This window comes from Rhinoraja longicauda, chromosome 15 (genome assembly GCF_053455715.1).
Source record: "Rhinoraja longicauda isolate Sanriku21f chromosome 15, sRhiLon1.1, whole genome shotgun sequence".
NCBI classification, from domain to species: domain Eukaryota; kingdom Metazoa; phylum Chordata; class Chondrichthyes; order Rajiformes; family Arhynchobatidae; genus Rhinoraja; species Rhinoraja longicauda.
The window spans coordinates 34284415-34300695 of NC_135967.1; the positions used below are offsets into that span (position 1 = coordinate 34284415).

At 40.3% G+C, this 16281-nt stretch overlaps 1 protein-coding gene across 2 annotated transcripts in view; it reads right to left on the reverse strand.

Annotated features, from left to right (window-relative positions):
- Nucleotides 1–15528, reverse strand: part of rab41 (RAB41, member RAS oncogene family) — a 29610-nt gene extending 14082 nt beyond the window's left edge. Inside the window, exons 1-4 of one of the 2 annotated variants that reach the window (XM_078412479.1) lie at nucleotides 15344–15528; nucleotides 10895–10953; nucleotides 8907–8960; nucleotides 409–514 (exon numbers count right to left, since the gene is read on the reverse strand). In XM_078412479.1, coding sequence (XP_078268605.1) covers nucleotides 409–514; nucleotides 8907–8960; nucleotides 10895–10953; nucleotides 15344–15419 — 295 coding nt within the window. In that variant the 5' untranslated portion in view covers nucleotides 15420–15528. The remainder of the gene's footprint in view (nucleotides 1–408; nucleotides 515–8906; nucleotides 8961–10894; nucleotides 10954–15343) is intronic. The other variant, XM_078412478.1, reaches the window with a different exon arrangement.
- Between the last annotated feature and the right edge of the window lie 753 nt (nucleotides 15529–16281).

Genomic DNA, 16281 nt, shown 5'->3' on the forward strand with positions numbered 1-16281 from the left:
CCTTAGTTACTGCAGTAGGTATCACAGTTGTATAGAAGTTAGTCAGTTGTATAGAAGCGAGTGAAAGCAACAATTGTACATCTAATAATCTGACTGTAAAAGAGTTACAGAGTTTAGAAAATATATATTGCACAGGAGTAGAAAGCTTTTAGGAGCTGCCTGATGCTGTTAATGAAAGCAAAAAAAAGGAAAATCGCAGGATGTTTTACCCTTCACTTCAGGCCAAGAAAAGCTGGTTGGTACATTGCATGAATATCTAGCCCCAGAGCAAGGTATTTTATTGAAGGGATGGTTCAAATCCCCTTAAACAGAGCAAGTCTTTTTGGGGGAAAAAGTGCGTTAATTGCCAGATAGTCCACAAATTGTTTATATTGTACTGGAATCAATACGCACACACTTAATACCTACTTGTGATATCAAACACTACAACAGCAGCAGCCGAGTCACGGATGTAGCTGGGAATGAGGCTGCGGAATCGTTCCTGGCCTGCAGTGTCCCACAGCTGGAGTCTGATCTGGGGTGGAGGAGCAGAGGGGAAAAACCAAATGGGAAAACAACACAGGAAAAATACACTAAATGATAAAATAAACAAAATAAAGAATGCAGGGAACCGATAAAGCTGAAAAGCAGATTGATGTCTTTCAAACCCATCAGAAACCTCAAGCACTGCTTTAATCCCAGTTTCAGATATGTATGAAATCTTTTAGATAATACATATCAAATCAAAGTTCTGTACTTAGTTATTTCATTAATGTACTGAAGCTGAATTAGGACCCAATCTGCCACATACACTCAATGAGCCCCTTAAAACCTTCTGATCAGTCATCTTATTCTTCATTTGGTTTATATGTCATTTCTTCATATCTTCTAATGGCAATTCACACCGAGGTATTGGTCCACAGATGCCAACTGCTCTGATAATTCACCCTAATAGACATTCATGGCATAATGCTAGATAGTGAATACTGACATGTTATTCAACTACAAAGCTACGGTTGAGGCCAATCACTGGGTCATGATGCCGGAATCACTAAATAATAACCAGGAGCAAGTTCTTTATCTGATTTTAGCTAGTCTCTGAAAATAGTTGTATGGTACTTTCGAAGACCTGCTTTTCTCCACAAATAGACCTCAGGCCAATAAAGCTGGTCATTTTTTCTCATGTACAAGCTGACAATCAGCTTTTACCTACTGTCTTTCCTTGGATACATTTTAAGTTCTCTAAACTGATACCAGAAATTTAGATGCATCGAGACTTTTGCAAATACTCTAACACTTTGTATTCCTTACTATCCATGCATTTGCTGACAACATAATAAAGATACAGTGCTAATTATCTTTTTAGGCATGCCTCAGACTGGAAATGTAATGGAAGAAGTTGTACAGTATTCCATCATACATTATTCCAAACACCAGTGACTTGAGGTAATTTAAAACAATATTATTGCTAGGCTCCTGTTCGTGCAAATGCAGCAAGTTCTTTTACAGGACTTGTATTATGATGCATGACTAGATGGCCATCTGAAAGGCCGATCATACTCATCTATAAAGATTCAAGATTTGCAACATGCAACAGTGACATAAAGGAAAAAATTAAATCGCACTGGAAAGAATGCAGAAAAGATTCAACAGTATGTTGCCTGGAATAGGACATTTTGTTTTCCTTGGAGCAAAGGTGGTAGAGGAGGAAAATAAAATTATGAGGGGATGGGATAGTGAAAATAGTGAGAAGTTTTTCTTTTTAGCAGGGGCATGTATCAGCAGAGATCACAAAGTGAAGAGGTAGTAGATTTTTTAGGGGATTAGAGGAACATTCTTCACCTAGAGTTGATTGAAGTTTCATATGCACCACCCGATAAACAGGCTGTAGAAGACCAAGGACAGCACTAGAAAACGGTATTAGTATAGACGTATGTAATGGCCAGCAAAGACACATAAAGCTGAAGGGCCTGTTTCCTTGGCTCTTGACAAATTGTGGTTTTGATGAGGTGGCAGAAGAGGTTTGCTTAGATTATTTCGCTTTGGAGAGTTAGAGATTGAAGGGAGTCGTGATCCAAGTATATAAAATTATCAAGAGGCCTAAGTAGGATAGTCAAAACCTTATTCTCCCAGGGTGGAAATGTCAAAGACTAAGAGGGCATAGTTTTAAAGATTAAAGAAAGTTTAAAGGAGACGTGCAGGGGAATTTAAAAAAAAGGATTATTATATAGAGTGCCTTGAACATGTTGCCAGGATTGATGCTTAAGAGGCTTTTAGATAGGCACATGGAAATGCACGTAATGGAGGGATATAGATCACATGTAGTCTATAGAGATCAGTTTAAGGGAAGAGAAATGGTAGACCAATGGGCCTGTTCCTGTGTTGTATGTTTTATGTATTTAAGGAATCACATTCATTTACAAGATAGAATGCTCAATTTCAGCGTGGTGAGCAGGTTCCCTCTCAAAGATAGACACAAAATGCTGGAGTAACTCAGCTGGTCAGAGAGCATCTCTAGCGAAAAGTAGGTGATGTTTCAGGTCGAAACCTTTCCTCAGTCTCGACCCGGAAAGTCACCTATTCCTTTTCTCCAGAGATGTTGTCTGACCCGTTGAGTTACTCCAGCTTTTTGTGTCTATCGTCGGTTTACACTAGCATTTGCAGTTCCTTCCTACAGGAACTAACCTTTTCACCCAGAGAGTTATGAATATGTGGAATTCCCTGCCACAGAAGGCAGTGGAGGCCAATTCACTGGATGTTTACAAGATTTAGATTTACCTCTTAGGGCTAACAGAATCAAAGGATATTGGGAAAAAGCAGGAACGGGGTACTGATTTTGGATGATCAGCCATGATCGTATTAAATGGTGGTGCTGACTCGAAGGGCCTACTCCTGCACCTATTTTCTATGTTTACAGATTCCCTCTCAAAATGTTTACAGATACTGTAAATCCATTCAATTGAATTTTGTACAATTTGTGAAAAAAGTTTTATTATCAGCTTCTGGGATTATCAGTTTGCAGGGCAGTTTGCCTTTATAGAAGGCACTTTGCAAGTTCACGGATGCTAAACTACTAATGAGGTATTGGGGATCATGCTGCACTGAAGTAACGGGATAAATTTCAACACTGACTGGAAAGAAAATAATGGATTAAAGCACAATTAAAAGCATCAGAAGAAATTAAGGATCAATTGGCTACATAAAATGATTCAAGGAAAAGTAGAACCTCAAGAGACACCATGACCTTCACTAAGCAAGTAGAGAAGGAAACCAAATTTAGCCCTGCCATAGTTAATCAGAATTACATAGCAGCCTACAAGTAATGAATGAGAAGTATAGAGTAGAATACAATTATGTCACAGGAACTATTAATCCCTTAAAATCACTGTGGAACAATTTATTTAGTCCCAATCCCCCATTTTTCCCCAAGCCCATCAAATTATTTTTTCTTAATAAACAGTTTCTTTTGGAGTATCCGAGAATAATTCCCACTGCTTCTTTAAAGGCAGAGTTATGAACTTTTATCTTCTTCATATTTTCCTCACATCCATCTACGTTTTAAAATTTTCAAACCACCTTCGAATTCCAGCTTTCCTCTATCTATCCTTTACATGTGATGACCAGAATTACATACGTTTCATTTGTGCTCCAAATACAGTATTATAGTGTTCAACATAACATCCTTGCTTTTTTAGGCTATGTCTGTCTATGAAGTCCAGAACCCTCATGTTCACCCATACATGCTCTGCCACATTCCAAGATCCAGATTCATGAGCTCCTGCATATCATTTAAAAGCATGCCAATATTTTTCTCATTTTTTCCCCACCAAAATACATTAAATGTTTTACTCGGTCTGCTATTTTTCTTGCACATTTTTTCCAGCCAATGTATTTTTACATTCTTTTACTATTCGAGGTTGACCGCACCTTTAAACTTAGTGGTCTACTAATTCTGAAATTATATCGTACGCATTAATTTCCAAGTGGAAATATCTCCAATGAACAACATTCATTTTAGCACTAGCTTTTGAATAGCTGCTGCCTATCATTCATCAATATGAAAAACCACTAATTACCATGATATTCTGCCTTTCGCTTGAGCCAATGTGAACTATGCTTACAATGACCCTTTGAATTAAATGGGCATAGTTTTACTAACCCACCTTCTGGTGACACTTTTGACAAATGCCTTTTGAAAATCCATATGATTGACATCTATATCTTGTCATCTATCTATCTATCTATCTATCTATATACTACTAAAACTCAGATCTTGAAGCGATGTTTGTATATATATTCCACTGATGTCGGCTGAAGGCAATTCCGGCAAAACGGTGAACCGCAGCGCCACGATTTCTGAACCGCCTTAATCAGCATGCGGTTCTAGTCTATTATAGATTGAGCTCACATTTCAACCACCTTCTGTCACCCCTCTCTTTGGAATATATAATAAATAGTTATCCAGCATGTCAATTTTCACTCCTTTGCCACTTCCACTGTAATTGGATGTAAAGACGATAGTAAATGTTTCTGGGTGTTTCCGTAAATACAGCACTCAGTAGTGAAACTGAAGGTCGCCAAACATTCAGGTTATTTTCCTGTTTTTTATGTAATACTCCCATTGTTTCATATCCTGTATTTTAAGCAGTATAGATCATGGTGTATAGCCAAAATAATGAGATGAAGCAAAAATAAATAATTCTGTTTTGACAAAGAAAAATATCAGTTGTGCCATGTGTTTTCTTGCCTTTTTGGTGACATTTTTCAAGCAGGATTTCATCAAATGCTTAGGCTAATTTATACCAGAAAGATTACATTAATTTTGTAATTAAATAACAATACAAGCCAAATTCTGATACTGCTTTTGATTTTTATCATTTATCTCCCAATGAGATGGTTTTCTGATGCCTCAAGTTGTTGCAGCACAAAGTAAGTAGCGGTGTCCATTTCATCAGGTGTGAAATGTGTGAGCAAAAAGCAGAGTAACCATTTTTTATATTTATTGTTTCTTTTTCATTGTTTATATTTTTGTTTCAACTTTCGGATGAAGCAATGGTCTAAAAATGTTACTTTTTTTCCGTTGGGCCCAAACCTCTCCTGCATTGGTGCAGCACCCCCTCCTCCTCTGTCCCCCCCCCCCCACCCTCTTCCCCCTCAACCCCCCTTATCCTCCCCCTCCCTCCACCCCCCTTATCCCCCCCCACCCCCCTCGCTACCCCCCTAGGAGATATATTTAAACTTTAAAATGTGAATAACTTAAAAAATATAACACTGATTTCAATGAAACCTCTTCCATTAGTACCAAAGGGATGACTGTGAGTAAGGTGGGCCTAAAATTGTCACACTATCATGTACCGTTTTGGCTGTAGTTCAGGAACGAACAAACAAGAGTTTTAGTATATAGATATTGATTTAGATCCCATTTTGCTGCACATGGTAACTTTTACACAGCATTATTGAGATGTTGGATAATAAGATCAACGTATCAACCATTGCTTAATCAATCAATTTCAACTGTACTTAAGGGCTTCTCTTAGTCTCTCACTGAGATGTCCACTGTGGTCTCATTCCAGACTGACAAATGTCAAATATGATCTGGCCAGAAAGTAAACGCAAAATCAACTTCCGTAAGCTGAACTCTGTTTCACCTACTTCGCTCTCATCCTCCCTCTCTAAAATAATGTCCGCCTCTCCCTTCGTTGACCTCCACAGCCCCTCTGACCTCACTGACTACTACAATCACACTCTCTCCTCCTGCCTCGACCAGCTTGCACATACAAAAACCAAAACAGTTTCCTTCACCCACTCTGCTCCCTGGTTTACCCCCGAACTCCGCATGATGAAAACTCATGCCCGCCAACTTGAAAGACTCCGCAACAAAACAGGTCTCACAATTCACTCCCAAGCCTACAAAGACCACCTGCAGCACTACAAAGATGCCCTCTCCCGCGCCCACTCCACCTACTACTCTCAAATAATTCACTCTGGCTCCGAAAACCCAAAAGCACTCTTCTCTACAATAAACAAACTCCTCAGCCCCCTGGACACCATCTCCCAATCATTCACAGTTGACAAATGCACCACTTTCCTTTCATTCTTCCAAAGCAAAATAGACAGCATCTACAGCACCTTAACCACCAACGCACCTGCTCCCCCTCAAACCACCTGCCCCCCCCCTTATCCTGTCAACACCTGCCTCAGTTCTCCCCAGTCTCCACCACCGACCTCTCTGACCTCTTCACAGGAATAAAAACTGCCACCTGCTCTCTGGACCCCATCCCCTCCAACTTTGTCAAGGCCTGCCTTCCTGCTCTCTCTCCACTTATCACTGCAACAATAAACTCCTCCCTGTCCACTGGCATCGTCCCGCCATCCCTCAAAATCACTGCTGTCACCTCCATTCTGAAAAAATCTGGTCTCAACCCTGACACCCCAAACAACTTCAGACCAATCTCCAACCTACCCTTTCTGTCCAAAGTTTTGGAACATGCTGTAGCTTCCCAACTCAAATACCACCTCTCTACCAATAATCTGTATGAAACTTTCCAATCCGGATTCCGCTCCAACCACTGTACTGAAACTGCGCTCCTCAAAATCACAAACGACCTTTTCCTCTCCTCCGACGCTGGCAACCTCAACATCCTCATCCTCCTTGACCTCAACGCCGCTTTTGACACCATAAATCACTCCATTCTCCTCACCCGACTTGAAACCTCCTTTAACATCACCGGCACAGCCCTATCCTGGTTCAAATCTTACCTCTCTGACAGGCACCAGTTCATCTCCATTAACAACTGTGAATCCCCCACCGCTCCCCTCCCCTCCCCCAAGGTGTCCCCCAAGGCTCAGTCCTTGGCCCCCTCCTCTCCATCCTCTACCTGTTCCCCCTTGGTCAATTAATCCGCCGTCATGGTCTCAACTTCCACTGCTTCGCCGATGATATCCAGCTCCTCATCTCCACCAAGTCAATCTCCACCACCACACACTCTACACTGACAAACTGCATCATTGAAATAAAATCTTGGCTTCAATCAAATTTCCTCAAACTCAACTGCAACAAATCTGAAATCATCATCATTGGTCCAAAAACACTCACCAAATCCACACAAAACTTCATTCTCAATATTGATGGTCTCCCAGTATCCACCTCCCCTCACATCCGGAATCTTGGAATCATCTTTGATCAAACCCTCTCCTTTGACAAACACATCAAACACATCACAAAGACAGCCTTCTTCCACCTCAAAAACATTGCCCGTCTCCGTCCATCCCTCTCCTCCACAGCTGCAGAAACCCTCATCCACGCCTTCATCACCTCCCGTCTGGACTACTGCAACAGCCTCCTCCATGGCTCACCCTCAAAAATCATCAGTAAACTTCAATACATTCAAAACTCCGCTGCCCGTCTACTCACCCACTCCCCGATCCGTGACCATATCACCCCCGTCCTTTACAAACTCCACTGGCTCCCCAACCCCCAGAGAATCCAGTACAAAATCCTCCTCATGACCTACAAAGCCCTCCATAACCTGGCCCCATCCTGACTGACCTCTTCCACAGGCACACTCCCACCTGCACCCTCCGCTCTGCTGCTGCCAATCTCCTGTCCCCCCCCCATCCGGACCAAACTCAGATCCTGGGGGGACAGGGCTTTCTCCATTGTTGCTCCCACCCTATGGAACTCACTACCCCAAAACGTCAGAGACTCCTCCTCACTCACCACATTCAAAACATCATTGAAGTCTCACCTGTTCAGCACTGCCTTCAACCACTGAAGGTCACCTCACCTTCTGTCTCCTTTTTCTGCTCGTTTACTTATTTATCTATTTATTCACTTCTCTATGTTCTAGAAATCCCTGTAAAGCTTCTTTGAGTGTTTGAAAAGCGCTATATAAATGTAATACATTATTATTATTAATGAATAGTTTCAGCAGAGATTCAACCCTTGAAAGATGTTATTTGCGCTTCCTAACATTTCCAAGGAGTAAAACTATGAATAATATTAATATCTCTCCTCTATACTGGTTATCAGCTGCAGATGACCGTGGAAGGTGGTACAGAGACTTTTAAGTTTTCAATTTAAACCCAGTATTTCAGAACAAGATCTGCTGATACTTTATTTTAAAAAAATCAAATGGAAAGCAGACGGAGTTTTCTACAACTGGGTTAGACGTATATGCACCACATAATGTGGCATTGACTAATGGATCCATTTAAATTAACTGATTCTGTGGTGGTGGGGAGAAAAATACAAAAGCAGCTGAAGCCCCCTCTAATTACTCGAAACTTACTTGTGCTGGAAATTAAATTTCAATATTAGGCGAATACAGAATCAGACTCCTGTGATTTCTACCATGAATGAATAGGAATTCACCATTTAGGTTCAGACATGAAATATGACAAACTACAAGATGTTTGAATGAAATCACACACCAATGTGAGGAGGAAGATGCAAGGACAGTGTGGAAAATTAGCAATCCATTAATTTCAACAACACTGTTAAATGGACTTCAGTGGACTTTTCATGCAAGGATATCATAGTAAATAATTAACCAATTCATGTAGTATTTATTGGTTATCAAATCAGCCAATGTTACTTTCATTGAACATTAGCTGTAAAGATCTTAATTTTTTTTTGTATATAGATAAGTCAGCACAAATTTGCAGAAAAATAAAACATTATTTCTTCCTCAAATTATGTGCAGATTATCAATGTACAATTTTTCCTGCGATCGACAACATTGTTTCATTTTACTTTTTATTCCATTGATTGATAGTTGTTTTTCAGCATGGCAAATGAACAACCTCCACAGAGCAACCAATACCCTTCAACCAAACATCAGCAAGAATAAAAGGTATATAATTGAAATAAAGGCACTTGTTTGAGACAGGAAATTCTTATTGGCTGTAAACGAAATGACACTTACCGTCCGATCTTCCAAATACATAGTTTTCGACAGAAAATCAATTCCAATTGTTGCCTAGGAAGAAATATCAGATTAGAGGAAGCAAAAAGAAAAAGGCACCGATCACAAGATGAGGTCATAAATTTGGAAGGCTTGAGAACAAATTTGAACCCCCCCTAAATAATTTAACGATGGTAGAGCTTGCTTCCTAATAACAAATCAAAGACCCTGTTTAATGAAATTTACCACCTCTTTGGTCATCCAAGGTTCCGTTACTTGGCCATTCTTATCCCTCCTCCTCACTGGAACGTGCCGGTTCTGAACTTTAATCACCTCCCACATGTCAGATGTAGACTTACCCAACAACAATTGCTTCCAAAGTACCCTCCCGAGCTTCTGCCTAATAAAGTTGCAGTCAGCCTTGCACCAATTTAGCACTCTCCCACATGGTCCAGTCTTCTCTATTCAAAATAATCTTAAAATTTATGGCGTTGTGATCACTATCTCCAAATTGTTCTTCCACTGAAACACCAGTTACCAGACCACGCTCAATTCCCAACACAAGGTCCAGTACATTCCCTTTGCAAGGTGGACTATCCACATACTGTTTCAAGAATCTCTTTTGAATGCACCTCACAAATTCTGCCCCATCTAAGCCTTTGGCACTGATCTAGTCCCAGTCAATATTGGGGAAGTTAAAATCACCTACCAAGATATCCCTGTTCTTTTGGCATTTTCCATGTATCTGTTCCTCGATCTCCCGTTAGAGTGCTAACACTTCTTATTTGCAAGCTCTACCCATATTTCCTCAGCAGCCGAATCCTCCATTATGTACTTAAGAGTGACGCTGTGACAGTCTCCCTGATTAGTAGCGCAACTCTTCCATCTCATTCTTTTTTAATCAAAAACCCTAATGCCTTGCTTTACACCTACCAATGCTTCACAATCTCTTGCTTATTGTGACATGAGGAGGTGGTAAGTTGGCCTATTAGTTCCATGCTTCAAAATTGTAAAGCAATGAAGAGAATGGTACCAAATTTCAGGAAGATGAGGCAGATAAAAATGGTAGGTTGAAATTTAACACCAAAAAGTTAAACGTTTTATATTTTGGATTCTAGCACCTCAAGGGTTCTGCAAGATACCCTGAACAAATGACCTACACCACCCAGAAGTACACGAAAAATCCATTTAAAACACTTGATGGCGCAGCGGTAGAGTTGCTGCCTTACAGCGCTTGCCACACCGGCGACCCGGGTTCGATCCCGACTATAGGTGCTGGCTTAGTAAATGTAAAAATTGTCCCCAGTGTGTGTGTGTGTGTAATAGTGTTAATGTGCGGGATCGCTGGTCGGCGCGGACTCAGTGGGCCAAAGAGCCTGTTTCCCCGCTGTATCTCGAAACCAAACTAAACATATACTAAACTGACTTGGACATGTCTTTTCCCCATCCCCATCAACTCTCTTTTTGATTCTTTTGCAATCAACCTACACTTGGGTAACTTGTAGTTACCAACTACCCATCAGTACAACTGTGGAATATGGGAGGAAATTAGAACATCCAAGGGAAATCCATGCAGTCATAGCAGAATGTATAAAGTTCACTCAGACTGCATCAGGGTCAGGATCAAACCTGGGACTCTGGAGCCATCTCAATCTACTGGAGGTAATTCTTCATGTTTCTTTCTTCACTTCTCTTCAGTGGCAAACTGAACAGATTAAGATTCTTGATAGAAATTAAACATTAAATGTTGGGAAATGGAAGCAAAAATATGCTGAATAAAGCATGGACTGAACTGTCAACTCAGTGCCTGGGAATACAATTCATGCAAGATTTGCATTAGAAGTCCTTCCCTTTCCCTTTCCCTTCCCCTTCCCTTCCCTTCCCTTCCCCCCCCCCCCGGAATATTACAAGTAATAGCATGGGGCCACCATGTAAGCAGTTGAGCATTACAAAACATGGAACCCTGACATCAAAAGATTATTTATAGTCGCTGGGTGACTGCCACTAACCTGGTAAGTATTGTCAAAACTGTCATACATAAACCTGGTTATCAGCGATGTCTTTCCAACTGCAACACAAACAAAATTTCAGGAATTAGGAACCATACTTTTGTAGATAAAGCAAAATAATTCTGAGTGAAATAGCACACACACTTAAGAGAAACAAATGCAGCCATTTCCCTATATACATAAACATGCACACACATTTGCTCTACAATGCCATTGACTTATTGAACTATAGCACACCATTATCTATCCATAAGAATGGACAACACAATATCCATAACTTATTTTAGCTTTTATGATTTCTGAAGTTTTGCTTATAAATATTTTACAGAAACATACCATTTCCATAAATGGGAAATGACTTTACCAGAACAATTTAAATATCAGTGGAAAGGACAACAGACACCTGCAGTTGCAAAGGCAAATGTTCTTTTACATACTTTAGGAATCATAAAATCAGTGAAAAATGCAGAGGCCACTGAAAGATTCATATGTGAATTTATGTGGACCTCCTTAGTATTTCAGTTAATGATATTTTTCTATCCACATTTCCTACAATGAGCAACGCCTAAAAAAATATCTAAGGAAATATTAAAGAAGTTAAGAAGTTTGATTGTAGTTTCACAACAGCAATTTCTTTAGTCATGGTCAGGATAGAGTTCCTTCAATGTGGATTCCTTTCTATTAACAAGGCAGGAACCCCAGTAAGAATTTGAAATAATCTAATCAGTCTTTTTGCACATAACTATTTGAACAACAGGTTTTGGGTAACGTCAAGAATTCTCCAAGTCATTTAGTAGTGGTGCAACATCTCATCCTCCAGTCTTGCTTGGAACTTCAAGTTACAACTCCAATCAATAGACTTAGTAACCTTTTCAACCAGAAACAGTGGGGCGGTGCAGTGGCAGAGTTGCTGCCTTAAGCTCCAGACACCCGGGTTCAATTCTGACTATGGGTGCTATCTGTACAAAGTTTGTATGTTCTCCCAGTGACCTGCGTGAGTTTCCTCTGGGTGCTCCGATTTCCTCCCACACTCCAAAGGTGTACAGGTTTGCAGGTTAATTGGCTTAGTAAAATTGTAAATTGTCCCTAGTGTGTGTTGGAGAGTGCTAGTGTGCGCCGATCGCTGGTTGGCCAAGACTTGGTGGGTTGAGTGGCTTATTTCTGTGCTGTATCTCTAAACTCGAATAAAGAACAGAGGAACAATCCAGAAATAATGCCTATTGTAGGATTTGGAATAATAGAGGAAATAAACGCAATAAAGTTTGTAAAAGAACAGGAAAAAAAATCTGATTTTAATAGGGTAAAGAACACAATTTGAAAAAATAAATTAATTGGGAAACAGCAATGGGAAGCAATGACTTTGAAAATAAAGAAAAATACTAAAATATCCTGTAAAGTCCAGGAGAGCTACATTCTGCTAAAAGTCAAAAGCGAATACTGGGGAGACACCATGAATAAAGACAAAGGGGCAAAAAAACTGTGGGAAAGGAGAGATATATATAATCCACATGAATAGCAGAAGTATAACAAAGGAAGAGCAAGGGTCAGTAGAATAAAAGCTGTTGTTATTAAATAATTATTTGACTTTAAAATCTTCTGATAGACAAGAGTTTTATGTGATATCTGAAAATAAGATTTAAAAAATGTATAACTAAAAACAAAACACATTTAAAAGAGAGAGCTTGAAAGAGAGAGAGATTGATAAAATCTAAAGAAAGCAGATATATTTCACATTTTTTTAGCATATATTACCAAAGAACTGGTGCATTGTTAACATTATGATAAATATGGAAATCGAGCATGCCAAGTAATTGTTCTATAATTTTCTGAATATCAGTGGAAATCGCATCCAAAGATAAAATTGCAAATGAATAAAAGGGCAGACCAAAACACTAATAATAAAAGACAGATTTCAAAGAGAAATTTTTTTCTGCAGAAATTTTATTGAATTATTTGCAGAGGTAACAGAGTGTATAAGAGCCATGCAGAAGATGTAATTTAGCTAAATTACAAAATGACTTCCAAAGAAATGCCAAATAGTAGATTAAAGAATGAGGCATAAGTAACAGGATAAGTGGGCGACACACTAGGTAGTTAAAGGCCCTTAGAGCAAATACAAAAATCACTAGCATTAGTGACACAATAAAAAAGCCAAAACCATCAAACCGTGTTATGTTTTAGTTTTGACAGACAAAATGGAAAAGCAGGGAATTTATGAAACACTTGTAATTGAACTTTGGTTTGACCACAGTAGAGGATTGTGTAAAGATCTGGTTGACAAATTATAAAAAGTATATATCTAGTTCAAAACAGTTCCAAGATACTAGAATTGAAAAATTATACCCTTCAGTAAAGAATGGGAAGACTGGATCATAAAATAATAAATCAATAAAGAAAGTAGATATTTAAATAGGCCTCAAGATGGGTTTCCATCAGAAATCCATCACAGTATTTAGAATCGGTTCAGACAATGGCATGCGTAGCAAGTAATAACTTCCATTTGTGGAGCACTCCAGCGTAGGTACTGGTATAAAGTGGTATTACTTGCTGGAAGAAACATTAGGAAATATAATTCCTTGATCAGCAATTCAGATTTTAGAAAATATTTGAATCATGATTTGAGTTACAAACAGCTCAAGATAAAATTGATGCATATTCTCCCCCTCTAGATAATTCAATGGTTTCTGGACCACATTAATGAAACTTGTGGAGGGTGGAGCACGATAGCTCACAAAGGAATCCGTAATCGCAAATATGTGTAATATCCAATAATAGGGCAATTGACATTTTATTCTAAAAATCTGAAATGAATTTGATACAATTCCAGGATTCATTTCCCTTTTCAGAGGTGCAGCACACCTTGCCAATACAGTTTTGTTAATTAAGAAACAGAAAAGGGATTTTAACCAACACCCTTGTGAAAAAAAAATCTTGATTTAGGATGATCTTGGGTTTTTAACTTTATTATTAAATTGCACAAACTAGTAACTTTAAACAAACTATTACCAATAGCATATTGATAACATGCTTAATTAAGTCCATCGACAGCATTGATGGGTTACACAAGTTTGGAAAATACTCAGGGATAGACAGAACTATTAATGACCAGGTAATATTATATTCAGATTAAAATAACCATCATGAAAGACGAGGAGAAATTCCTTCACTCAGAATGTGGTGAGTCTTTAGGATATACAGCCCAAGTGAGTTGTGGAGGCTTTGTAGCTAAATATATGCAAGATACAAAAACAAATTGCATGATGGAAGATCATCATTTATTATGCATAATCTTTGTATCTTTTAGATTTATTTTTAGGTGACAGATGACTACAGCACACACCACAGATAAGACAAGCATATATTTTAGGATTTCTAAACATTAAATATTTAGAACCTGGTGCCTTAAGATTATTGTCTTTTCCTAATTACTGTGTTTATTATTTACTCCAGTAGTTTCATGCAATTATTTTTTCTACTTTACATCCTGGTGACAATAAACTAAACCGAATCCAAGATCCAGGGCCAGTTGAGGGCTACATTTATTTCCATTCATAAATTTTAAGACAAAGTTTGCTTCAGCAGACAGGAACTCATGTGAAAGTAAATCTTGCATGAAGAAGATAAATAATGCCAACACTTCACCTGAAACTGGACCGGAATTTGACAAGCACATATTACTCAATCACAATTTGTTTTTGCCACTTGTTCAACTTGATGGCCAAAACATTAATTGAAGAAGTCTGAAGAAGGGTCTCGACTCAAAACGTCACCCATTCCTTCTCTCCAGATGCTGAGTTACCAACATTTTGTGTCTATCCAACATCTGCAGTTCCTTCCTACACATTAATTGATCTTTTGCATGGATGGGGAAATGTGTCTTATGTGGGGTTAATTGAAAAGCTCTTTGAAAACATGGAAATAAAAATAACAACTAGGGCCCCTGACTTCTGAAGCACACGAAGAAGGGAAAGAGCAAGAAGGGCGGATGGACCGTTAAAAGTAAACAAAAAAAACATGAAGGAAAGGGAGACACAAACGAGGGAAGCTCCCCGAGCATCATTACTGGATCAATTTGATCACTGAAGTTTCCAGGTGGGAGAATGGAGTCTCCTTCAATGAGGTCATTGGTGCCAGACTCGAGGCTGGATGGCGAGAGTTGCCAGGCCTGTCTGGTGAAGGGGCTCGAGACTATTCCTTTGATCCAGAGATGTTGCCTGACCCGCTGAGTCACTCCAGCTATTTTTGTGCCTATCTTCGGTGTAAAGCAGCATCTGCAGTTCCTCCCTGCACACTCGCTGTCACCGGACCCTGCAGCACAGCGCAGCGCAGCGCCCGGTCCCAGCCGCCCAGAGGCCCGGATGCTGCTGCCCTGCGCTCTGCCATCGCCCGCTTCGCTCACCGCAACCCCCAGGGCCAGGCTCATCTCCGGGCCTGGGGCCACTCACTCACCGCTTTGTTCGCCCAGAAAGACGAGCTTAAACTTGCGCAAGGGGTTGCCGAACTCTCCGCCGCCGCCACCGGACATAATGATCGTGCTTTAAAAAGCCAAAGGAGATGAGCGAAATGGAGCGGACCGAGCGCCAGGGCAAACCCGTCACCGCAGCAACAAGTGCGTCACTTCCGCCGGCGACCCCACCCTGCGCGCAGCTGATGAAGGGGTGACAGGCGCCACGTTGCCGTGACGACATGCTGTCTGGGCGTTCGCCTCAGGCCCTGCATGGGCCTGATGGTTTAGTTCAGATAGATGCAAAATGCTGGAGTAACTCAGCGGGTCAGGCAGCATCTCTAGATAGAAGAAAGATGGACACAAAATGCTGGAGTAACTCAGCGGGTCAGGCAGCATCTCTAGATAGAAGAAAGATGGACACAAAATGCTGGAGTAATGCAGCGAATCAGGCAGCATCTCTAGATAGAAGGAAGATGGACACAAAATGCTGGAGTAACTCAGCGGGTCAGGCAGCATCTCTAGATGGAAGGAAGATGGACACAAAATGCTGTAGTAATTCTCAGCCCAGCGGGTCAGGCAGCATCTCTAGATAGAAGGAAGATGGACACAAAATGCTGGAGTAGCTCAGACTGAGAGTCAGGGGAGACGGCTGAATAGTGTGTAGGAAGGAACTGCAGATGCGGGGTTATACCGAAGATAGACACAAAATGCTGGACAGGCAGCAACTCTGGATAGAAGGAATGGGTCACGCTTCGGGTCGAGCCCCTTCTTCAGACTGAGAGTCAAGGGGAGAGGGAGACACAGAGATAAGGAAGGGTAAGGTGTGAAAACGAGATATCAAAAGAGATGGTATGTTAAAAAAAATGGAGAAAAGGTTTAGTAAAGTCAGATGGCAACCATGAGGGACAATTCGGGTTGTGACAGGGCGACACAGTGGCGC